Raw genomic sequence first — 27,323 nt, 5'->3', positions numbered from 1 at the left:
TTTCACTATTATTGAATAAAATTAATCTTTACAAATTATACGTACAATGTAAATGAATCTCCGTGGATGAGAGAAAGAAATCACAGTACAATCTTTATGTAATTAGTAATGATTAAAGACCATACTACTGCATTTGTTTTTAAATGACGTTGAATTATTCTTAATCATTCTTAAATACGAAGTTAAATCTTATAAGAAACAAATTTTTTTTTTAGGTAAGTCATATTTCTTATTGTCTCTCCCTCTCCCCCTGTTATTAGAAAAGAAGCGAAACATTTTTACTGTTTACTGCACACTTCCGATACTTGTGAATTTAAAATAATACGTACACCCTTGGAAATATTGTGAAATGAAACACAATGAGATGCAAATATTTATAAAAAATATTTATTACTCGCGAAATATAAAACAAGTAGTATAATTGCAGAACTAAATCAAACGTAAGCACGCAACTGGGCTCACTTTTACAAAGAGAGTATCTTGGTGATAAGAAACAGGAAAAAAGAAGAGATAAGAAAAGTCAATGCTCCTTGAAAAGATGCGTGAAAACTCAAGAATATATGAACTTAAACTTTTAAATTCATTTTTATAAAACTTTCAGCCGTATAGAATCTTTGTAAGAATAATCTATATTAAATAATATTATTTCTCACAGAGAAATAAAAGTTTTAGAGGAGACGTGATTTGTCATACACACATCATTTGCACGTAACACGTTACCACGCACGCGTATAGGAATGATTCAATTAATCATAGTGCCTTAACTACCTTAATGCTCCTTCCGTCTCATAAAATCAATCTAAATTAATCACATAAGGAAATCGACAAGAGGTTTATAAAGGATTAATCTAAATTCTTAACATTGTACAACACCAACTGGTATATTATTTTTCATATTTTTAATAATATCACATAGAGTAGTTGTTCACACGGAATATTGTAATTAAGTTTTGATGTACGCATTAAAAAGTCTAATACCTTTCAAAGCTTGTATGGATCAATAAGTACCAAATAATGCATTAAATTTGAGAAAATATGTAGTTGCTCATTTAAATGTTTCGATAAGAAGGAAAGTTATGTTCAAATAATTCTTTGTTTCTCATTTGTGCTATCTATATTTTTGCAAATAGATATACAGTTTTTAGAAAACGTAATTTACATTAATGGCATCGATTTAGTAACGTCAGAACAAAAACAATGCGTCTCGTTAGATCCATACTGTAGCTTTATTTTTTGATTTTGCTAGAATGAATGCCTAGGATTATTGCTATAAGTAGACAAAATTTTAAGACAACTCTCCGTACGGAGGGAAAGGTACTTGTCTCTACTCGTAAGTTAGCAAAGTTTAGGAGAAACTTTGTGGACTAGAGAATCAGACAGAATCGTAATGTACAATATAGACTATTTTCAAAGGATTCGAAGTCATTGTACATTGTGCAAAATGTTTCCATACAGTGAAGGAACTACTTATGCCATTTTTATTTTCTTTTTAAAATCTACCTGCATGCGTTCTCTCTGTACGATCCTATCGGTAGTAATAAATGGGGCATAGACTGATTGACATACAAGTGTAACGATGACAGGGCACCTCTAATTGATGAAGGCTGGGAACTCACTACGAGGTAAGAGGTTTTCATAGAGCTCGACCAAATAGCATTGAATTGCGCTACAAGACCACTAGCAGCAACCGCGACTAAATGGTCGTTTAGGCGTACCTTCACGAGATTTTATTTCTCCACCATGAGAATTTCATTTTCGGACTTAAATACTGAAAGCTGACCACCGTTTGAGGTATCAGAGATAAGATTGGTAAAAAACTTCCACAGCTGCGACTTTTTGGTTCGTCGTCTAATGGCTCTGTTACAGTTTCGCTCATAATGTTATGATGAGGCGTAGAATATGGATATGGCGTTGACAGTGGATTACAAGTAATATGTACCTCCCCCGTATTCCATTTATTTTTCGCATCGTCTGAGTCTTTCCCCTGTGTTGTTTCAGAGAGGCACGTGAAAGGTACCTTTGCATCTGTGGAGGTGACGGAACAATTAGAAATATTGATTATACGAGTATCCAATGTCAAGTCAATACTGTTACAATGATTTGCCGCAACGTTATCTATCGTAGAGTTTGACAAATTCAATGACTTTAAGGATGCTTTTCTATAAACTTTCGACCGCGCAAGGGGTTTAATTGTTAACTGCGGCGACGATACAGATCGTACGGAGTAGGAATTAGTGTCTCTATTAATATCCGTATGATTCTGCATAGAGTGGCTATCGTAACTTTTTGTATTTAAACACTTATTTTTTACGGACATATTAGGATTCTTGGATCGAGGTGTGGATGTAATTGAGCTCGTGGGTGTTGTAGCATTTGACACACTTTCTCCTCGGGTGGTTATAGAGTTTTGTATAGTGCACTCGTTGGATTTTCTTTCATTATCATATTTTATATATTGAGTAGATACAAGATCATAGTTTTTGTAAACAGCTGCAGGTTTTAGTATATGTTTTATAGATTGATTATGTCCTTCTGTTTCATTTACGGAATTGGGAATAGAAGAGGAGGTCTGAGAGCGGATAGGGGTAGTAAGGGTAAGCGCTTCATTTGCTCCTAACTGGTTAGGGCCGAATGAAGCGTCCATGAACCCTCAGCTTGGGAATCTTGAGTAAAATGCACAGGTCAAATCGTAATTCTTGAACCGACAATACTGAACATCGGTGCGCAGCCAGTCGCCGGAACATTTCAGATAATCAGTTTGTTCCAAATCACGTGGACAACTAGCAGCTACGGATTCTTTGTTAGCGAACACGGTAACAACGAATTTTTTCGGCTTGAACGTGTTCAGGACACGTCGTATTATCTCCTCATACGATGCCTCTGGAATGTTACTCTCAAATGACACGTACGAGAACTCTGACTCCGGTGTAATGTGAATAGTCATGTAATTCCCCTGTAAAATACGTGCATTAGTCGCGACTGAAATTTTTCCAATTAAAGGACGAGTCCTATTTAGGACGCTAGGAATAAGGTGATACTTGGGATTATTTTTTTAAGAAACTGTTAAGCGGATCTTTTCCAAACATTCAGGGTATTTTAGTTCACATTCAAACAATAAAAATGAATTTTTTCGTTACAAAGTGTTCGGTAGAAATGGAGATATGTATAAACATGTTCGTTTGGACTCGCGCACCGGAGTTGCAAATTTGCGATTATAATGGTGGTCCAATTCTTCCCCGAAATAAAAAAGCCAAGGATTTTCTTATTTCTAGTATAATTACATTGTCGATGGACCTAAAACTTTGATAAATAAATTGAATCGAACAACTCTTTTTCCATAAATAGTACGAAATATATTGGGGCAGAAACGTAACTTTTTCTTTGAAGTCCCACTAATTTGCCAAATTTTACTGTTTTTCCGTTTGTTAGATTCATCGACAATGTAATTATACTAGAAATAAGAAAATCCTTGGTTTTTTTATTTCAGGGAAGAATTGGGGCCACCATTATAATCGCAAATTTTGCAACTCCGGCACGCGAGTTCTAACGAACGTGTTGATATATCTCCATTTCTACCGAACACTTTGTAACGAAAAATTAAATTTTTATTGTTTGAATGTGAACTAAAATACCCTGAAAGTTTGGAAAATATTCGCTCAACAGTTTCTTAGAAAAAAATTCCCAAAAATCACCTTATTCCTAGTGTCCTAAATAGGACTCCCCCCCTTAAAATCATACATTTCCATAAAGAATACTCACACTTTTTGATACTCCGTTCATTGAATATCCACAAGGCTCAAACAAGAAATCATCTATAATCATATTTGAAATAAGTTTATCGATTCCTGACTTCTGAGTCGCTTCGTCCGCAGACGAGCACACGTCTCTAGTAAAGATAGCCATCACTTCTGGGTCCAAGTGAGTCATCAGAATCTCCAGAGTTTGATCTGGCTCCGAGGGCTCATCCACAGATTTCTCTCGATTCAGAGTATACAAGTACCAACAATCCGTATCAACGGAACCCAAACAATAAGCTTCTCCATCTGAAACAGGATAGCAGAGACAGTGAAAATCTCTCCCATAAAATTATGCATATACGTATGCAGGAATATTAAAAGAACAATTACCAGGGAAGAACGTGTCGAGCAGAGCAACTTCTTCTTCGAATGCTTGATGCGGCGATATCTGCAACTCTGGCTTCTTATAATTTTTCCTCGAGTAAAATACATTCTGAAACAATTGGAAATTAAGTAGAATACAAATTCTTCTTACAGCTTCTATTAATATTTATTTCTGTACTAATGAAAGAAACGACATTGCATGAATCATCATGTGTAATACTGTAATGGGAATAGTTGAGGCACACACCATTGTGGGTGTAGGGTGAGAAACCATGAATTAGGTGTGATTTTGGACAAATGCGTTTCATGTTACAGTATCATAGGTGAGAGAGATCAATAAACCAAGAGGTAGAGATGTATCCTGTATACTAGGGGTTTCCTATATATAGACACATCACTTATCCATGCACTAGGTCAAGTTATATAGCTAAGTACTTTCAACTTCAATTGGCTAGCAGTAAATGATAATTTTTCTGAGCAAACATTGCGAAATTGTAATATCAAACTCTCCGCACTTCCTATCATTTACAATATAATAATGATTGTTATTAAAGTTTAACGACAATTTTCAATACATGCCTTCTAAGAAATAATATTATGCGTATAAGATAAAAAAACCTTTGTATACAATGGAACCATGCAAACAGTTTATTCGATGTAACTGTATCGCTATTAAGCGGTTGCAGAGTTTCTCTTTGCTCGTTATAAAAGTTCTCGATTTCTATTGAATACAGTTATATATTAAAATAAATATAATATAGGAAAATTCAATGATAAGGAGGATACTGAAGGGAGAAGAAGAAGGAGCCGAGTGGATCTGTATGGTACTGGAAAAAAGGAGAAGAAAGGAAGCCAAAGATGAAGGAAGAAGGCAAAATGAAAACACAATTTTGAGTTAAGGCAAACAATAAACCTATTTACTACTGTTAAAATAAATATAGTAAGTAAAAAATATATACACACCTCTACTTCTTCAAAACCGGTATACTCCTTCACAAGCTCCAAAAGTGGCTCCAAACATTGAAGGGGCGTAGTTGTACCACAAGTTTTCAGGATAAGCCTGCGCTTTGATAGGAACATGCTGCTTTCACTGTAACATACGAAATTTATTTTTATATAATACTTACTTCAACTCGGTTATTGTGCTCGATAAATGAGTCATATTTATATGGCGCATGAAATATTGGCAACTAGTAAAAATATCTAAAAATTTATGATAGTATATTTATATGTATACTCTTATCTTGTAAATTCTAATGTCTTTTTATAACAGAATTTATTCTTCCGATATTGTGTTTACTTAATACTGCAGCGATTCCTTTTTTCCTCACTATTTACACACATAAATCTGATAACGAACAATATAAGTAATAGACAATCACTTTGCAGTTTAAAAGAATATTAATATCTGATACAGGTTTCAGGTATAATAAGAGAAGAGTTTATTTGAATCAAAGGAATAATAATTTGAATATCGAAATCTATTGCAATTATTATTAAACATGAGGGACAATTGATCATCAATTTATTATTTTTCTCTTCCATTAATCAACTTTCTGGGCGCTGTGAGCGCATATGGATACATTCATATGTGTGCGTTCGTTCAGTGCAAGGAGTGTGTGCGGAAGGCGCCCATAGGCGTTCAGCGACTATGTGTAAGAGATACAACTAGAGGAGTCCCGCACGCGCCGTTAAGCTGACCGTCCAGACTACCAACACCCAAAGGGTTGAACTCCTATGAAGCCAAGAATAGGGGATGCGAAAAAGAAAAACAGAGACTCGAACGAGGGTGCATGCTCGAGCGGAATATATGAAGTCACTGTGTACTACGAAGAATCATTTCGCATCTTTCATAAATAACTGTAACGTAAATAATTAACTGAAGGTTATCAAAGAATGGGGATAATAATCCCTAAAAGAAATTTATTTGGCTTCCACGGCAGCGTTATTTTAAGCTCGGGATTTAGACGGTATTAGGGACCGATAAAGGTAAGCTGAAATATGCGTAGATATACGTAATAGCATTTTGCAAAATGTTCGAATAAAACGTGTAATCGTGATGCCTGAACGAGAAGCATTCTACTTGTTACATTGGCGTGGAATACGAATTTCATTACGATTTTTATGAAAGGTCGACTGAATATACTCATCCTATTAGTGTCCAATGAAAATATGTATTAAGGGGTGTTCCTAGTGCAACGGTTGAAAAAAATTAATTTATCGCGAATTAAAAAAAAGAAACAAGTATTGCACGTAGGGTTGCCAATCGCACTATAACATATAGTGTTGTACTATATTTTGGTCTAGTGTGCTATATACTCTTAGAAAAATATATAGAACGTAAAATACTATATTTCCGTTACATCGATAAAATTCTACAATTTTTATTTACTTTTTTATTTTACAGCAACTTTAATTTGCGAATTTAAACTTTGAACTTTTGAAACAAACAAAATTTATATGAAATAGTTTTATACTTTCTCTCTATTCCTACTAATTCAGCTTCTACAGAGAGGATTTTTTCTATAATGAACATGAAGTGGCGGAAAGAGAGAAACGGAGCCAGTCTATCTCTCATAAAATTGAGCTTCTCATATACACATATGTTATTTTGGGCTTTCAGTGCAATCAAACCTTTGGCATATTTGTTAAAGACAATAAATTAATAAATAGTGCAAAATGCACAGAAAAATATACATTTAAAAAATAAGATGTGATTGTTTTAATGTACTTTTATTTTCTATCACTTTCCTCTGAAAACTACTATATTTTTTCACAATGCACTATATTTTTTATCGCATTTGACCGCAAAGTACTATATTTTCCCGGAAACTAGTTGGCAACCCTAATTGCACGTTTGTAGCTTTATTCTAGTACCTTTTAAGACTATAATGAAATTTATGGTAATTAAAAGTATCCATTTATAGCGATAGAACAATATCCTTCCGGATGCCGAGCCTGATATCAGCAATTACAATTATCTCGAACTCAAAATTCAAAGAGATTGTTAATCTGTAGACGTGTGGCTATCGTCTGAAGCAGAGTAATAAAAAAGTATTGAGAAACAAAGAAATGGTGACGTCTTAAGAAAAATTATCAATTTTAGCAAAAAAAAAAGATTACGGGTTTGTTAACCGTAGTAATTCAATTATGCAAATACTTGATAAATTATAGTTGGAACGATAAAGTAACGTCTGCTGAATATGCCTGATTTATTTGAAGTGGATCGGGACTTTTGTTTTTAAACGATTTTTTGAACGAAATGCAAGTATTTATGATTTTTAAATATAAACCATTAGAACTCCAACTAAATATCGAGATTTCGTCTAAAGTCTACCACACTCTCGCGGGTTATCGTTGGACATTTCGTACAGACATTGACCCTAGATTTTCTAAGTACATGTGTGCAGTGATCCAGACAAACCGCTGTATTAGCTTGAAACGCGACGATAACAGAGGAGCAGATAAAACGCTGGGATTACGATACCGATTTATGTAAACTGATAAAATGCAAATATACAGGCGAACGAAGGACTCGTTTCTTCCTGAATGTGGGGGGGTGGCTGTGGCGTTACATAAAATTCTCAGAGATTCTTCTCCAGTTGCACAACAGACAAATTCGTTTATTATAGATCTTTCTGTGAAATTCTTTTGAATGAAGAACTGTTACGATAGATTAGAGAGAATAACAACAAATATACGAGCGATGATGAATATTTAAATTGCAAACTGTGCCGGATATATAATTAGTTCCTACAAAGTGAAAGAACGACTAATGTTTAATCGAGGAAGCAAGCGGTATAAACCGAAATGCAAGTTCAAGATCAGGCTCCGCGAGGCTGTAAGATAATATGTACGCTCGTGGAGCCAGCGTTAAGTATCACTGTTAAACTGAACGAAGAATTCCTGAACTAGATGAATTACGTAACAATGGTATAATTTGTCAGCATTTACCCACACGTACAGAACTAGTTGGAGGAACGGAATAAGGAAACGATTAAATGTAAATTACAAATATTGCACGTGTTTCTTTCAATCTGTATGTATTGGTTCAGTACTGCGAGTTGCAAGATATAGTAACTCCAATTTGAATGTGCAAAATATCGTTACGCCAATTTGATTTTGCCAAATATATTTACCATAAACAACAATTTATTTTCTATATATATATTTTCAATATATTTACTCCAATTTGAACCTGTAAAATATTACGAAATTCTCACGCAGGTGATAATTAAGAATAAAAAGTATAAAGTATCAATTTAAGATCACCAAGATTCTCGAAAGCATTAACGATTAAAATATATCTTCCGTATAACAAGAAAGACTTGTATTTTCTCCGCGAAAAATAAACATTTCTTCAATTTTTTTATATTTCATGCTAGGCAACTATTACAGCATTCGTTTGCTGAGAAAAAACCATAAAGAAGCGTGTAAAAAGTGATAGTTAATATAAACTGGAGCTCAAGCATGAAAATGAAATTCTACTTGAAATGACCTATGAAGTTATCACGAAAAATCCTCGATATTTCTAATGTAAAGAGAGGTGGGAACCTTGGTGGGGACTTATGCAAGAAAATTAAATTTTTGCACCCGTTTTCTATTTAATATGTATCGCCTTTATGGAGTACAAAAAATTACTTTTTTATTGTGTTTATATGGGAGGTGGATTCCTTTATTATCAAGCGTGCGATATAGTTTTTTAGCGCCCCATTCGGCTGGCGCGTTATCCGCCGCATAATTTGCATAATGGTTCTGTCGACCCTGGGTGGGGATACGTTGCTAAAAAATGCAGTGAAAGAATCTACACCATTATTGGAGAGAGTGATGTTCGGAAATGCTCTTTTAAGTACAACTATGAATTTCACATGTAGAATAGAGCGAATTTCATTACATTTTCCATTGACAGTACTTTTTCATTGATCGCAGAATACGTTTAATTGATTTTTGATGAATTGGTTTAGTCTACGATGGGAAATACCTGGAGCAACTTCCCTTCCTGATTCTTAATTACGAAAGTCTCGAGGCTATCTTCCTTTTTTTTTTTTAAATAGACAATATTTTTATAATACATATTTATTAACACGTTCACGCCGGCTTGACCCACCGGTCAAGTGCTATGTCCGCATCGGACGGGGTGACCCATCACTGGTAGGTCAAGCTACTCTGTAGTATATGTTAAGTATTCGCACATTTTTCATGGCCGGACTATTATTGTTAATCATAAATTACTGCCACGTTAAATAAGCGGCTTTTGATTTATATGTATAAGTATAAAATAAGGAAAAATATAGCAGTTTTTATCCTGTATAAAAAGTGTCGTTTTTATTGCATAATTAAGCATGTCACTTTTTAAAAAATATATTTGACAAGCATATCTTTGACAACGTTGTAATAATTTGAACAGAACACAACAAAGAAGCATTCGTATAAACTATAAACACTAATCGCGACAGAGCATAAGAAACTGAACAATTCTTATATTATAAAGTTTTATTCTATCTCGCACCGGCGCGAAGGTAAATTAATAAAAACAACAAAAAACGCGACAACTTGAAGAGCTTCGCCCCTTCAGAGTGAATATCCGCAGAAAAATAAATTGCTCCTTGCATATTGAAATATGTTCTGTATTCACACGAAGATTCATTAAAACTAAAATTTTCAGGCAGTTATTTATTGTTCACGCACAGAAATCGATATTCTATAGAATTTGGCCATACAAAATTAGACATTCCATTAAAAAAAAAAGAACTCCGCCTGTAAATAAATTATTGTCACCGCGTTATGTCTTTCGCGCAACCACGCAACTTTTGTGAGTGATGTTCTCGCTTATTACTTGAAATTATGCAGATATTTGAGGTGGACAGAGTAGGTGGAACACCTTGTATATTTATAAAATTTATCTCGTTTCAGGATGAATCCAATGCGATAGGTAACGCTAGTAGTAACAAGAAATAGCTTCTATAAATAATAAGTAACGCGTGATGGACCCTTTACAAGATAATGCATGACAATGAACACTTGCGATAAATTAACCATCTTTCTTCAGCTTGGAACAATGATTCATTGCTGTTATTCCAGAGATGCTGGCAATGTTCCCTGTTTTCGTGTTATTTAACAATGAATAAGAACTACCTATTCAAGCCTAAAAACAATGGCCAATTTATCCCTAATATTCGTGGCAATATCGTTTGAAAATTTGTCAAGAAAACGTGTGCCCTTTGGTTCATTGTGAAATAAAAATCAAACAATATTTACATCAGCAATTTTTTTGCACTTCTAATAATCCATGAATTAATTATTCAAAATAAGATATACAGTATGCATTAAATGAAGGAATAGCAACCTTCCTCCGAAAAAACTTGAAGGAGAAAAAAAAATAGTTAGCATATTCTGAAACGTGACGTTATGAATGAAAAATCAGGGCGGTGGATTCGTTGTCATAAAAAATTTTTATTACACCACATAATTAAGACTGAAGGTTGCGTATCGAAGGGAAATTAACCTTGAATGTCCATGTACTCATTCATGAACGTGTAATTACAAAAAAAAAATAGTGAAATATAAAAATACACGATAATGTAAGTGAATGGATGAATTCATTGCCATTACGAAAATATCGTGACTGCCCGATATATTTAACATCTACTATAAAAAAAAATAGCACATTTGCTTTCCTGGTATAATTTGCATAGAAAATGTATTAAAGGAAATTCAAACTCTCAGTGAAGATAAAACGCGAAGTATTTTTTTATCGTCAAGCGTATCATTGCAAGGAAAGCAGCCTGACCTATCATGAAAAGTAACGTGGAAACGCTATGTATGTAGATGTATCGTAGATTAATGTAACCATTTGCGAACCATATGCACGCAAAAAGCATATAACTATGCATGGGGTCGTCCTTAAATTACGTAAGGCTTCTTGGAGGGGAGTCGCGAATTTCTTACGCGAGGGGGGGACTCAGGTAGCGTCTTACGTAATATTTTTTAACCCAATTTTTAATATGAGTAGCCTGAAAAACGATGTAACACCGCAGACACGAAACCGAGTTAAATGGATTATATAAATCTTTAAAGGAATTTTAATAACAAAAAATGTAATGTAAAAGGTACCACGTACCTTGACGAAGTAAGTTGGATACCAATCATTTAATCAGTCACGTTTATATGGATTTCCGAGCGATGAAATTATTAATAAATGAATCTTTTTCCTAAGGAGGGACGCCACTGTGATGGCCCGAAATCTTTGGAAATTTATTAAAAGCAAACTACGTAATGAATCTTTTTTAAACTTTCAGGACTTTTTATTGGATATTTAAGTTATACGAATATCTTTTTTTAATTTATTTAAAGCAGATTTACAAGCTGTACAGGACCAGTAACTTTGCGCTGTCAAAAATCTGGTTGACCGTTTTCTGATGACATGGTGCTTCTAAAATCAACAAACTAAAATGTTTTAAAAACTATAAATGGCTATGGCACAACCGGAGATTTTTTGGATGGGTCGTTTGCTTCTATTTCTTTTCAGCGAAAGAGGTTAATTTACTAGAACCAAATTTCACAGTTTGTTTCAGAGAGAGGTTCGCCATGTTGTCATTTTTCAAAATTTTCAGAATCGAACCCGTCGTGCCATAACCATGCGCAGATAGTTTCTAAAACTTTTTGGTTTTTTGATTTCCGATGAACCGTTTTATCGGAAAACTATCAATCATGTCAACAAATTTTTTTTTTTCAGCTCTAAGTTACTGGTCCTGTACAGCTTATAAATTTGGTTTAAATAAATTTTAAAAAAGATATTCGTATAACTTAAATATGCAATAAAAAGTCCTGAAAATTTAAAAAAGATTCATTACGTAGTTTGCTTTTAATAAATTTCCAAAGATACCTTTACTTTTCGAGCCATTACAGTGGTGTCCCCCTTTAAAAGTGGTATAAATTCAATTTTGAAAAATGGGTTAAAGCAAGTTTCAACTACAAACTAATGCAAAGCATCGAGTAGGTATCTCGAAAAAAGAGAAAGTCGAATTATATCATTCTGAAAAGGACGAAACATCTATTTCTAGTAGTGGATATTTTTGTTTAACAAGAGGTCAAATATCAAATATTGAAGTGCGCGAAAGAAATACCACGGAAGGAGAGTGCCGAGGGTGAGTTTATCCTTGGATTCGCGAATCTAGATTTAATCTAGGCACCGATACCAGACGTCGCTATTTAAACAATGCATAAAACACTGTTCATTAACGTGCCAAATGTTGCTAAAGCACAATTATACCTACAGGGTGGGGCAATAACTTTGTTCACCTGTTAATGATAAACTTTATTTACAAAAGTTGTACGATATCGAGGGTGCCATAACATGGTAGTAATCATTTTTTTCCCGGATGGTAGGCTTTTGGAGATTTCAAGGTCACTTGAAAATTTCAAAATTTTATTTATTTCAATGTGGCAAGAAATAGATTGAGGATGACATGAGTGTTTCTCTTTAACAAACTCTCACAGCCGCGAGTCCTGAAGCTGGTTGCCGAGATGCAAATACAACCATCGCGTTAAATATTAATTTAATTAAATATTATTTTAGCTTAATATTCTGAAAAAATTTATTTTTCACGTGTTTTCTTTGCCCTTTTTTATACAAGTGTGGGAGGGGGTGTCGCAGGTTGTTTGGCTGTTATAAAAGGGGGTTGCGACTCGAGTCAGGTTGGAAGACGTTGGTTCAGACGATTTCAACGACCTATAGTACAAGTCTTTCGACGTGAAATAATGGATTAAAAGGACGACCCTTGTGTCACAGGAGGTGCTCGAAATGGTATCCGTTTGCATCGATCATTGCAACATTATAATACATTATAATCAATCCGGAAATGATAAGAAGAGTACGGGTTTTTCATTGGCACGATTAGAATGTTGAGGCGATGCAAACGGACACCACTTGACTTAAGTCCTTTGCTGAATTATTTATTCTCGAATGACCTTGTACACATCAGAGGTAGTTGAAATCGTCTAAATACTCGATATTCTACTAGGGATAAAAAAAGTACAGCATGCCATTTAAAAAAATAGGGGTGACCTTGAAATCTCCGAAAACCCTACACCCAGAAAAAAAATACCACTACCATTTTATGCCACCCACGGCACTGTACATACAACTTTTGTAAATAAAGGTTTCTTCATTTCTCTAAAAATAGCGGACACACTCCAGGTGGACAAAGTTATTGCCCCACCCTGTATAATGGCAGGTACGTGCGGTAATTTCATGACTACAGCAGCAACAGTTGATAATTTGGTCACACGTGTTTGACGCAAGGACCTTGGTAAGAATGGGAATAAAGCACGAGCCACATACTATGTATAACGCCGCCATTACTAAACAGAGCTATTCTGTGTTTTCAAGTAATTTGTTAGTATCTCAAGCTATAGAGGTTTCTTAAGTTTCATAATTTATTTACATTGATTTTTAATGCAAGCTAAAGTCGTTTGTTCACTTTTTCATTCAAACTGATTACTTGCTAGGCATGTGTGTGGAATTAGCATAAGCTTATGTAATATAAATGATAAAAAGAAGGGATTTTAAACGTTAAAAAATTAATAAATGTAACTTCTCATTTATGGGCACAACATTATTTCCCACAATTTGTATATCTATTATGAGAAAGAATTATGTTAACTATGCGCATGGAATATATTAAGTTTTAGTTTATCAAATTAATTCGAGCAAAAAATTTCAATTAATATGAGTATCAAACAAACTTTTTTAAGGATAATAAATTATAACTGGGCACGCTTGGAATTTATGCGAAGCAAATTTATCCTGTTTCCATTACAATGATGAGTGCACAAGTTCCTCAATGCAATATTCTAATGATGCCTACGGAACAAGAAAACAGAATACAATGCTCCATCGATCTTTGGACACTTCCCTTGCCCAAATAAACCTCGTTGGAGTAAATGCGATAGCAATTGCAACGGCGATTATACATCGTTAGGGATTCGCTGTTAAAACATCACGATGGATTAGGATTAGATAATTAGAAACGCCTGGACTTCGAACCTTCGCACTGAATTGCGATCGATGCGCAACCGTCCGCGATACCACCAGACCACGTGCAGATACATAGCACTATTGAAGCTTCCTCAGCGGTTCATTGAGCAAACCGAAACTGTAATTGGAGACCTGTAAACATTCTTCCCTTATCTGCTGCCAAATATTGCGTTAGCCAGATACAGTTGCCGACGATACGTCACAGTTCGGAGAAGCAATGTAACAAACTAACAATTAAACTTTTTAATCGCGGCAACACTATTTAAAAGTCTGTCGGCGAAACGGGCGATCTTCGGGTCAGAACGTCAATTGAACGTTCGTGGAAACGGGTTATTCATTGCCATTGGTAATGTTAAGGAGAAACCGAGGAACAGAAGCGTGCTGCAACCACGAGCAACAACTGTTCGCGATCGTGATCATTCGAATCAAAATTTAAATTGATAACGTATGAGTTGTTATGTAATCTGACGTGTAGCGCAAGCCTCTGGCAGTTTCTTCTGTACAGGATGTTTAAATTAATAGTATTGACGGATGACCAGGATTCCATTATACTAGCGTTCCCCGTGTCCGCTTCGCCCGAGATATTAGCGAGACTGCTTCATGTTTATCAGAATTAATATCTTTTCAGGAAAATAAGTATTTTGAAGAAAAAAGGTTATTTCTTGATAATATTTTGGAAAAGATAACATTCTCTCCTTTGGGAGATTTACTTTTCCTCCAGCGCAACATATACCAGGCGCTTCTTCGTTCCATGTTAAGGGGAGGTTCCGGCCTAAAAGTCGATTTTTTTTTATTTCATTTTTCGAATGTTTAACATTTTAGGAATACGTGTTTAAAAGGATTTGTTGGAAGTCGTAAAATTCCCGAAATTACAGGCATTTAAGTAGCGGCAAATGCATGGAGAACACCCGGCCACTCGGCGCCCACGTAAAATGTTAAACGCGTTTTTCTCGAAACAGTGTGCTCAAAACGGTGGGACCTGTAACTCCAAAAGTTATTATCCGATTCGACTGAAACTTTTTTTATTTTGAAGAATATACTTCTGGCTAGGGGTATATCAGAAAAAATACAAAAATTGAAAATTTATAATTTTCAAAGGCATTGAAAGGGTGAACAATATAGGGAAAAAGTGATTTCCAACTTCAAGTGTCGTTATTTTCTAAAAAAAATGTTATTTTTGTAATTTGTTCTGGTTTCCCCCCTAGCCAGAAATATATTCTTCAAAATAAGAAAAGTTTCAGTCGAATCGGATAATAACTTTTGGGGATACAGGTCCCACCGATTTGGATCAATTTTTTGACGCCTTAATTTTAACGACTCCCCAGTGCCGTTTGCAAGGATTAATTATAAAACAAAAAATATATTTCTATAACTTAAGACATCCTTAATACAATGCAAAAAATCCCATTAAACTATACACAGTAGTTTTCCTTTAATTAATTCCTAAAAATCACCTATTTTTGGCGCTTTAGACCGGAAGGTCCCCTTAATAACGCGTTTTTGAGACATACTATATAGCCTATGTCCGTCCTAGAGTATCCAGGAATAACGTGTTAAAATTTCAGGAAGATCGGCTCAATAGGTATTGAGTTTTGCTCGAACATAAAAATCGGCTCTCTCTTTATATAATAGTACAGATACGACTCCATTTGTCACTGGAATGCCTGTTTGATATGGACTCTCTGACAAATTCGTCCAAAACAAGTTACTCATCCCGGCCCTCACTTTCCACTTGGGAATTCAAATTCGTAGTTACTTATCCTATGACTAATTGCAAGGACTATGGCCACCATTCCCAACTAAAGAGCTGATGCGTGCAGTGACGTAACGCAAAGGTCTTTGGCTAGATATTAGGTCATCCTATAAGTTTGTCTCGCGGTGTGTAGTTTGTAAGTTTATGTACTTCTCGATACGTTTTCTAAATACAGGCTGATAAGAGGTCGATGCATCTCATACATATATACATACATGTGTATGATAATAATAATAATCAAAGATATGTTTGAAATATTACATTATGAAGTTATGGAACGACCTAATAGATTTGAGCCTCAACAGGCAAACTGAGTAACACCATTTTTTGTAAATTTCTGAATTGTAGTACTTAAGACATACTTGATGTTTAAATTTTCAAGTTTCTCTGGTTTCTGTTTTATGGAGTCAGTTTACTTTCTGAGCGGCTCATTTCTCCTTTTTTTCTCTCCAAAAATTCGGACTAACTGAAGTTTAAACGAATGAATGCTGTTTATCAATGCACGTGTCTCTATTTAAAAGATTACTGGAGTACAAAATAGAAGATCATATTTAAAATAATAAATTATTTGAATAACTTTAATATTTCTATTTTAAAAACGACAGAAAAAATAATTTCATTCTGTGCCAAGACCAAATAAATAATTTCAAAATAATTTTGCATTTTAATTAACTATTTCAAATAACCGAACAAATAATGATGACTTTTAAACCCGGCCAATTGGATGCGCGTAAGAAAGAAGTACCACATTGTGAAAAAATAACGAGAAGCATAATACCGAAACTATGAATTATTAACTTCATTTTAAAATTCACAGCAATCGCTCTCGGGCTTGTCTTGGTATCTAACATTTCGCCTGAACTATACCGTAACAGAAATTATTTTAGGACACCTACATTCATTCAAATATGTACAAAATAAAATAACAAATTCCAATGAAATGACGTACGAGTATTTAAAAATAACGTCTCGCCGAATAAGACAATATGGTAGTTGAAGAACCACCTATAAAGTCTGTTATTCACGTGGTGGCCAAGTCTGCTTAAACGGGCACGTGCGAAATGCAAATGTTTGTGTAATTCGATTACCTGAGGACGTAAGCATCCACTTGTTCGGTGCGGCAGATGCTGATAATCTCGCAGCGAACGATCTTCAGCAATGACTGCCATTTTCGTCTGAAAAGAAAGATATGTGTATTGATATTTATAAAGTTTAATTGATACGCAAAACATATCGACTGTCGGCTGTCGCCGTGCGTCTGGGCTCGCCGCTTAGATTACTTGAAGCGATTCTAATAACACTTATTCATTCAAATGAGTACAGGGTTTCAAATCGATCAATTCCACGAAATGAGAAATAGAGATAAGTGATAAAGCATTTTCACTTTCTTCGCGATACATATTTGCATAGATTTGCTTCCTCGAGTTCCGTTTAAAGTTTTGCGAGATTAGTCGGCACGACACTCTTCACAAGACCGTAATTATAAATTATAAATATCAGCGGAACAAAATCGCGGATTGCGAAGTTAACGTGCGACACTAGGAGATATTGACGATTTCCACAGCGCGTGCGAAATAACTCTAGATAGCTAATCGCAAGGTCCATCGATTTGTATGCAATTTAACGTCCTACTCTATCTTCTATTGGAAAACTGTTAATAAGAAGAAAAGAATAAGGATCAGAGGGCTCATCGAAAAGAAAAATCGGAAACTCTGAGTCGTAATGTGCAAGATTGATCGCTAATATTTATCATGCAACGGGAATGTAAGAAGTATAAAAATGACGCGATTTTTCGCGCAAGGACGAGGGAAACTCGTATCAATAAAGATAAGAGGTTCAACGAAGCGTGGATTAATGAACATTGTGGCATCTTTTGCAAGTATATTACTAACCATAGGTGTACTTGTAGTTAATTAAAGAAGAACCAGATCATTGAGTTTGAATCTTTTGTTTCACTTTGGAAACTAAAGGTGGGATTCCACTGAGGCAACTTTTTGGCAACCGGCAACCAGCAACATTGTCGCATCTATTTTTTTCGCATGCAACACAATACATGCAATCACTATCGCACTCATCGCATGCGACATGCTGCCTTGCGTGGCCTCAGTGGAATCTTTACCGTTACATTTTTCAATATTTCAACTGAATTAATTACGCGATAAGAAATTTCCAGCAACTTATACAGCTAATTTGTTTTCATGCTGTTAGATTCTTTAGTCCAACAGAAATTAGGCAACATTATTATAATAATTATCGTACTCGTTTACTTAAAAAGGAACTTCGGTAACCTGTAAATTCTGATTTTTCTGAAACTTCGCAGGTTTGTAGGGAACCTCGATAGAAGCATCAGGCAACTTTGTTCTGCTACTTTTCGGTTCTCCGAGGTAAAACACCCCTTAAAAGCTACCTGCGGTTTCCTGTATATCTTGAAAATCATAGTAGATACAAAAAATGGTTACAGTGAAAATTGAAAGATTTTTTATGCTCTATAACCCTGTGCAACGAAAATGTTTAAACCTTGTAATTTTGTTGAAACTACAATTTTTAAACAATTTCATTGCACAGCTTATCGAGCATAAAAGCCCATTCAATTTTCATTTTAATCATTTTTTGTATCTAATCTGCTGTATAGTTTTCAAGATACATATCTATACAGAAAAATAGGAAAACACACATTAACCTCTAAGGGGCATTTTTACCCTGAAGATTCAAAGAGCATAAAAAAATGGCCCCTTACTCCTATCGGGATTCCCCACAAATCTGCAAAGTTTTAAAAAATCAGAATATTTAAGTTACCGAAGTTCCCTTCTTATTAGTAGTGACTTTTCATTGTCATAATATAAAGTAAGTCTTGTACTGAGTAACAGCGCGAAAAAGACCTAAAAATTGCGAGATAAATTTGTAAGCAACACAAATTTGTATGAGCAGAACTAGGGCATAAGTAAGATCATATTGTAGGGAGGTTCTCATTTGATTTTCATTTCCTGTTCTTTTAATTCGCAATTAATTCGAGAAAAAAATTTTTTGGAGAGGCGCCAAACATTTATCGCACACACAAGACAAACACGACGCGCCTGGCTTGTATACATAAACATAGTAACCAATTTTCAGAGGAACGAGAACTGTTATAAATTAAAGAGCACCGCACGCCTGCGGTGAAAATATTTGTAGCGATTCCTCCGAATCCACCACAAGAGGAAATTTCGACCGATCCCTTCCCCTCTCTCCCGCAAGTTCTCTCTCAACTGGCGATTCGTAGATACAGTATACCTGTTTCGTCCTACCTCCTAACACCCCCGCGTCTAAGGCTGCGTCTGCAGCAGCCCACCCCCTTCCCCTCCACACCCTCCCCTCACGACTAGTGAGATGGGATCTTGAATTGATTATATCTTAAAATTTAAGCGTTTTTGTTATAAATATTTAGATGGTGAATACTAAAAGAAAAGAAATGAGAAAAACAACAGATGAAAAAAGCACGCGGGGTCCACGTGGTACAGGTGACGAAATTGTTTTCTTAATCGCTCCATTTTATCTTTTTATATTCCATACTTATCTCGTGTGCCTCGCAGCTTCTGCTAATTTTCTACACAATTCGCACTTTTGCACAATTGCGGAGCAAATATTCTGGCACAATTCGGGCTTTATGTTTGGGGCCATTACCGTGGTAAAATCCCCTCTCTAATCTCCAAATTAGTGGTACTTTCTTTCAAATTAACCTTTAAAATATCCAAATATTCGATCTTGCCGATTATATCGTTTATAAACACGAGCTCACCAACACTAAAACTGGATATACACCCCCACCACCATACACTAGCGGACAAAAAAGTTACCACCTTTTCGATTTGTTCTATTTTTATTTTTTTAGCATACACTTGGGACTGTGGTGTGTTTAATATGCATATTTTGGTGGAGAATTTTAAGCTGTGTAAAACCCAGTTAAAGCTGAATTTATTTAACTGACAAACAAAAGTGTTATATAACATTGAACGGGGTAACACATTTTTGGGGCCGACAAAGCAGTTACCACGTTTAGTAACTTTTTAGGTTGTCCTAAAAGTGTGCCCCCACAAAATATTAGATTTTTTTTATTAATGTTCAAAAGTGGTAACTTTTTGCTGACTTTAAAAACGTGTTGTCTTGTTTAATGTTATGTAGGGTTTTTGTTTGTTAGTTAAATAAATTCAACTGTAACTGAGTTTTATACAGCTTTTAATTTCCTTTCAGAATATGTATAATAGGTACATACTGCAGTTTTGAGTTGATATTGAAAAGTAATAGAAGTAGGATGGTTCGAAAAAGTGGTAACTTTTTTGTCCGCTACTGTAGTGTTTCGGTTTAAGTTATTTTCCCTTTTTGGCCCCACTCTCGCCCTTCCATCGCCGCGATAAATGTTAAATTTACTTTCATCCGCGAAAATGTCAGAATCCCACCACTCAGTTTCTTTTAATATACAGTCCTTTGCAAACTGAAGCTTCTTCCTTCAATTTATGGGATTAATATATAGCTTTTTCTGGCTATTCGACCAATTTTGGTATTGGTGAAATTGTGCTTATAGGCGATATTATGAACATCATCAGACATTTGAACATTTTAAAGGCTAATTTAAGAAAAAGTGCCACAAATATGTTGCACGTTATTCGTAAATAATAAGAAAATTAAGCATCCGACTGATATTAAGTGGATCAATTAACTGAATTAACCCTCCGCACACCGAATGCCGGGTCAATTTGATCCGCCAGAGGCGAAAACCGACTGTACTCTGTCGAATTCGTTTTTAACGGTCTAACATAAACAATGTCGCATCTACTCTGTCGTGATAGATGAAAATGCAACAAACATTTCTTACTAACACGGGAAGATCCCGAACCCGAATATTTAAAAACATCTGAAACTTTGCGAACATGTAGAAGATTTCCTCCTGATTACAACACAACTTTTTTTGCTATCCTAATTCACACTAAGGGGGTGAAATTAACCCCTGAAAATTCGGCTATTTTCCGATTTTATTTTGTAACTTGGAATCTGTAAGAGATACAAAAAAGCTTTCAAGACAAAAGTTACTTCTTTTAATTAAGTTGTGCCAATACATATAAAACTAAAAAGACAAAAAATAAAAATTTTAAAATTAAAACCGTATTTAAAAAAATAAAAATGCACTAAAATGTAAAAAATAATTTAATCCCTCATTTAATCTATGACTCTCGTATTTTTTAATTCGGTGCCAGATTTACACAGTGCAAATGATGAGACGCCGACTTAAAAAATATGAGTCATAGATTAAATAAGAGATTAAATTATTTTTTACATTTTAGTGCATTTTTATTTCAATTTTTATACTCTGATTTTTTAATTTTAGTCCTTACTGTACTCCTCAAACCCATTTTACCCAAAATGATTGACATTCCATCCTGAATACTAGAATGCGAAATGACCGAAGGAACGTTTCAGAACAAACATAAAACTTTAACGAAGGGCAAACTCGTAAAAGTTTCCCCACGAATCTTATTGGTCGGTGAAAAATTTCGATGAAATAAAAATGGAACAAAACAGCAGGCTAAGAAAACCTAAAGTGCGATAGCTTTAGAACAGTTCGGAAAACTTTAATCACTGCGATCCATGTGTTTATCAAGTTACCGGAAGAAGAGAGATTTCATTACTACCTACGTCTTCTAATCGCAACAGTTAGAATTTACAGAAGTAAACGCTTGGCAATTAAAAAGATCAAGTTTAAATGCAACACGTGTATTATCAGAAGCGCGTTTACTTTCAAAAATTTAAAAAGAAAAAAAGGAAAGACCGAGCGGCAACTTGTAATGATATTCCAAGTAATTCGTATCGTCAACTACGAAAAATATTAATGTTACACTTGCATAAGATGACACAACTGCCTAGACAAAATATTAATAATCCCCCAAAACACACAAGACAATCGCAAGAAAAATACGTGTTACTAATAAATTGTTCGTAGCAAAAGTACACGTCACTTATAAAATATTAACAAAACTCATAATACGTAGGCATGTACAGAAAAAGATCTCGGTGAAAATAAATACGTATTATTCAGAACCTATTAATAAAATCGTAAAACACGCGGGAACTGCATGAGCGTAAGATGGAATTCGCGCCAAAAAGATGATTCTTGTAGGAATAACAAGGTGATATTATTCACGATTTCACTTCTTCCGTTTGACGCTGCGCTTGCCAAACGCTTGCCCGAGTCATCTGCTTGTAAAAATGTATAATTGTCTCAGAGTATAGTGTTCTTACGCGCGTGCTGTGTCCCGCGAGATAAACATACGACGTTGCAGAGGAAACGTTCCGGCATCAAAGCGTGAAATTACAAATGCAAACCGAGGATCACTGTGAACTCTTACAAGGGAACATCCCGAACCCGGAAATTTAAAAAATTCTGAAACTTCGTGAATGTGTAGGGAATTTCCCCCTGATTACAACGCAATTTTTGTTCGCTGCCAAAATTCACTCAAAGGGGGTGTAATTGTCCCCTGAAAATCCGGTTATTTTCCGATTTTTTGTTATAACTCGTGAACTGTAAAATAATTTTGTTTACCAAATGATAGATCTAATTAAAAGAAGTAACTTTTGTCTTGAAACATTTTTTCTATCTCTTACATTTCGCGAGTTATAACAGAAAATCGGAAAATCGCCGAATTTTCATCATGCCCCGATGGAAAGAAGTCGGTCGAGAAACTCTAGGGTCCGAACATCAGGTCCGAATAGTATATCCCTATTGGCCGGCGCGACAACGTCGACGAATACAAAGTAAGCAAACGGGACACGGGCGGGGGGAGCCAATGCGAGCGAAGAACCCCTCTCGCCCCTGTGACATTTCAACCGTCTTCTTTCCATCGGGCCACAGTACTAGCGAGTACCAGCCAAACAATACTATATAGTACTGCTACTTAGTAGCCCTAATAACAAACACGAGTGGCAGAGCCGGCGGGGCCGGTTTCCAAAATTGTGCGGGGCCGAAAAAAAACGGATTTAAATGTACTTCTAAATTTTATAAGAATAAATATCTATGCATAGAGGCCGGAAAAAATTACGATGAGCTTTTCGTGGACCGCGGGGCCTTTTGAAGAAACTTTATAATAATAAATATCTAAGCTTAGGGCCGCGCAAAATTTACGATGAGCTTTTCGCGGACCGCGGAGCCGCGTTCCAGGGAACACGCTGAACCCGCCTCGCGCCGGGCCTGACTAGTGGTTAAGTTACTTTGATTCCACTGCTTTAGTCCCTCTTTGTGTTCAATTAGAAATAATTAATAGGAGACTACAACCTCTGGCAAAAAGTTTTCGATCAGACGCACTAATAGGAAATTTATTAAAATCATTCATGTTTTAGAACTATAAAATATTATTGTATATAGTTAATAGTGATGGAAAAACTAAGGGGGAGGGCTTAGTATAAAGTAAATAACACAAACTTCCATTTATCATCAAAGAGAAGCAAGAGAAAAAACAAAATGTTACGTGGAAAAAAGTTTCCGAGTGGTAGAAACCTTGGTAAAAAGTTAAATATTTTGTTACGTTCCTATGTGTACGTATGACTGCTTTAATATGTTGCATTGAATTAATAAGATTTTTACAATCCCAGGGGGAATTTTCTTCCCACCATAATTTTATAGCTTGTCGAAGTTCTTCTTTGTTTTGTGGATTTTTCTCGCGAATCAATTTCTCCAATTTTGCCCATAAGTCTTCAATAGGGTTTAGGTCGAGACTGTTCACTCCATTTCATTGTTTTAATGCCCTTATGTTGCGAATAATTTTTTACTGCTCTGACAGCAGTGACAGCTGCCATTGTCATCTTGAGAAATAAAATGTGAAGAATCTCCAAGCCAGCTTTCTATACATGGAATTAAAAAGATTTCTAGAAATTATTATATAAGATTGTGGGATATTTCTGTTTAAAATTCGAGCAATCTTTGTGAAACTTTTCATTGGATATTTGCCAAACAAATGTACCTGCGTCATCTCCTGCCCCAATAGATACACGTGGCTCTCACTTAGCCCAAATATTACTTTAGCCGAGACCTCCACTATCCAATTTTTTATTTAGCTTATCGAAATGAGAAACCCATCTCGTTTAATCGATTTTTGACAGTACAGCCAGATAAGTTTTGCGCCCACTGATTATATTATTTATCTCTTTCGAAGTTCGTCTCATATTTTTCACAATTGTACGCAATTTTCTATCGTCTCATCTTGTTGTGATATGAGGACAGTTTACGGCCATTTATTTGTACGATAAATGTCGTATATTGGAATATACAAAATAGTACTTTATCTTTTCAGGAATAAAACAATGAAAAATACATTTATGCCTTTAATTAACAAAAAAACTTTTTTCATTAATATTTTGGAAACACTTGAGTGTTGGACTCAACATTGAGACACATTTTGGTGCACTAAACCTATACTACGGGGTCGTCCTTAAATTACGTAAGGCTTTTTTGGGGTGGGAGGGGGTCGCGATTTCTTACGGGGGGGGGGGGAGTCAGCGTCTTATGTAATATTTTTTAACGTAATTTTATATTAATGTTCCAAAAAAGTAGTTTTAGTTTAAATTTTTCAAAATCGAGTTAAAGGAATTATATAAACATTTAAAAGATTTTTAATAACTGAACAAATTCAATGTAAAAAATATTATGTAAGGAGGGGGTTGCAATATCAAATCTTACGAATTTCTATACTGGGGGAGGGAGGGGGTAAGAAATCGCCAAAATTACCGTTACGTAATTTAAGGACGGCCCCTACACATATATGAGATTCATCAAAAACCGTGTCCCAGACGTCGGAACCTCCGTGATCCCCCTTAATTTCTCATCACTTTTAATTATGTATAATAATATTTTATAGTACTAAAACATGAATGATTTTAGTAAATTTCCTATTAGTGCGTCTGATAGAAAACTTTTTGCCAGAGGTTGTAGTCTCGTATTAATTATTTCTAATTGAACACAGAGATAGACTAAAGCAGTGGAATTAAAGTAACTTAACCACTAGTCAGGCTCTGCATTATTCGCGATTAAAAATGCTATTGATTTACAATACAGTAAAAGACCAGCACAAAGCAAAATCACAAATTTCTTTAATATGTAATAAAGAAAAATATTTCGAGCATAAAATGTGTTTTACAATTATTTTTATATATGTAGATATATATGTAGTATATAAGTTGTAAGTATATTTGATTACAGTACAATAAACAATCGACCTTTAAAACTTGAATTTGTCTTGCTTTACAGTTTCATAAGTCGAAAAAATAACAGTCGTACAAAGCCTCTATAAGTCGAATTGTCGTTTGTTGAACCTCTCTTGCTCGAAAACTCGATAAGCCGAAACTTCTATAATTCCAAGATTTTTCCCTTCCCTTGAGATTCGAGTTATCGAGGTTCGACTGTACTAACAAAGTAACGGAGTAGGTATGTACATAAGTACATACATTTGATATCTGACGCCACGATAAAATATCGATATATTATGTATTTAACTGTCTCACAGATGCTACTTATTCCAACATAAAGCAATCTATGTTTGGCATATTTTTAAACGTTCGACAACTATCGAAGTGCATTGACGTGCACGCTTAGATAAATTACAGGGATCTATTTCAGGAAACTAGTACCGCGCACGTTTCTCGAACGTACGGTGCTAAACAATAGCGCATGAAATTTTCGCCAAAACGCATTGCATTGTTTAATAACAAACTATCGCCAAAAACAAGAGAAATCGAGCAGAATGAAATATTTCAGCGACATTCCATACGTATACATATTTGAATGTAAGTTTAATTTATTTGACCGTGAAGAAGTGTACGACACTAGAGAAACTGCCATTAACTTTATAATATCCACGACGACACGCTTGAGAGTTATACTAATTGCACCCTTCCGCCAGAGTGTGCTCGTGCAATAAATAAACAATACTGTTTGATACGTGCGACTTAAATTCCTTTTCACTTCCCGATTCAAATGCCACGCGTGTTACTAATTCTCTTACGAAATATCGAATTTCAGTCACGAGCTGTAACCGTGTAAATGTCCACACAACTGTGCAACAATTAATATTTCGTAAACAGTGGTTTACACGGAAGAAGTGTCCGCCGTACATGTCGCAACACAGCTGAATGAATGAAAGAAATCCCCGTCCTCGTGTGGGGTGAACAATAATTCCTATTCGATTGTGGAATATTGAGGAAAAAAAGCCTTTTCTACACGCGGCAATCAATATTTACGAATGAGTTTAGGTGTCGCGTGCCAGACTCCGCGAAATGCTAGTAAACTCCCAGGAAAAGGACGAGATCGCATCGATGCTTACATCTATTTATATTCAATTTAAAATAAGGAGATAAAGCTGTGTATATACATATGAGAGTCACGTAGCCTCACTTTGAGCGGTCGGTATTACTGGAACGAGAAGGTGGGCGCATCGATCTTCGCCAAAAAAACACGCTGCTACTCTACAATTCAATCTATTCGATGCTTGTGTTACCGTTCGAGCATTTCCCAGACGGAATCACTCCGTCGATGTTCGATAGACTACTCGAAACGAGACGATGTCGATTCTTACCATAATACCGCGAAATAATAGTCTATATTCCGGAAAGCGGAATGAATAAATAAAGGAAGAAAGAAACCGACACACGTGAAGCATCAATTCTCATGCAACTGTTGGGTTAAACGCACCAACGATTATCCGAACGTTACATCGCGAGGTGCCGGCGATACGGTCATGATTACCAAGCCGGTTTTATTTCACCGAGTCGTTTATTTCGATTAAACTATGTGTCACTGATAAATTCCCAGCACTCGGGATGCTTCGGGTTGCACTAACCTTTGATGCAAGCATGCCTGCGCTTAATTGTGCTTGGAAGCTCGGGGATTTTTACAATGTTTGTCGGAAAAGGTAGACGGCACGCGAGGACAATCGATTCTGACAAAATTTTCTGTGTACATTATGTGAGAAATACCGTGAAAACGGCACGAGTAGGTAGACGAGGCGGATGGGCGGCTAGATCCATGGGGGATAGGTGTTTCAACTTACTGAGGAATCTGCCTTAGATCGCCCTGCTTTCTGTTTATGCTGCTGCTGCTCGTGAACCAAATCTCAAGGAGTTTCTCCACGCCTTCGAAGAATTGCACACTGTCGGTGCTGTCGTCTTTGGTGGTTGCCATTCCTCGAGGGCACAAAATCTTATTCACAACTGCGATGTATGTAAAGGCAAACAAGAATTTCTTTCTTGAGTTTGTGTTTCGCTCCGAACGTATAGCAAACCGCTACTCACACTGAACCTTACTTTACTACTGAGACAAGTGAACGAGCAATCATATTGGCGGTGGTTCTGTCCCTCTCCCTCTCCCTCTCCGACACCCCCCGAGTGCGCAATA

The 27,323-nt window shown here is 35.6% G+C and overlaps 2 protein-coding genes across 2 annotated transcripts; both read right to left on the bottom strand.

Annotated features, from left to right (window-relative positions):
* Positions 1–371: 371 nt before the first annotated feature.
* On the bottom strand, positions 372–2,644 carry LOC143366192 (uncharacterized). The gene has a single exon (XM_076807044.1). It carries the CDS (start codon positions 2,642–2,644, stop codon positions 1,718–1,720), a length of 927 nt encoding a protein of 308 aa, XP_076663159.1. The 3' UTR covers positions 372–1,717.
* Positions 2,429–27,268, bottom strand: Samdc (S-adenosylmethionine decarboxylase). Its single transcript, XM_076807043.1, has 6 exons — positions 26,980–27,268; positions 17,002–17,088; positions 5,085–5,211; positions 4,128–4,230; positions 3,760–4,043; positions 2,429–2,953 (listed from the first exon to the last, which is right to left on the bottom strand). Exons 1-6 carry the CDS (start codon positions 27,108–27,110, stop codon positions 2,651–2,653), a joined length of 1,035 nt encoding a protein of 344 aa, XP_076663158.1. The 5' UTR covers positions 27,111–27,268; the 3' UTR covers positions 2,429–2,650.
* Positions 27,269–27,323: the final 55 nt, after the last annotated feature.

The sequence above is a fragment of the Andrena cerasifolii genome, chromosome 2, assembly GCF_050908995.1.
Source record: "Andrena cerasifolii isolate SP2316 chromosome 2, iyAndCera1_principal, whole genome shotgun sequence".
NCBI classification, from domain to species: domain Eukaryota; kingdom Metazoa; phylum Arthropoda; class Insecta; order Hymenoptera; family Andrenidae; genus Andrena; species Andrena cerasifolii.
Note: the sequence above shows the minus strand (reverse complement) of the source record. Positions and strands in the feature narration are given on the sequence as shown.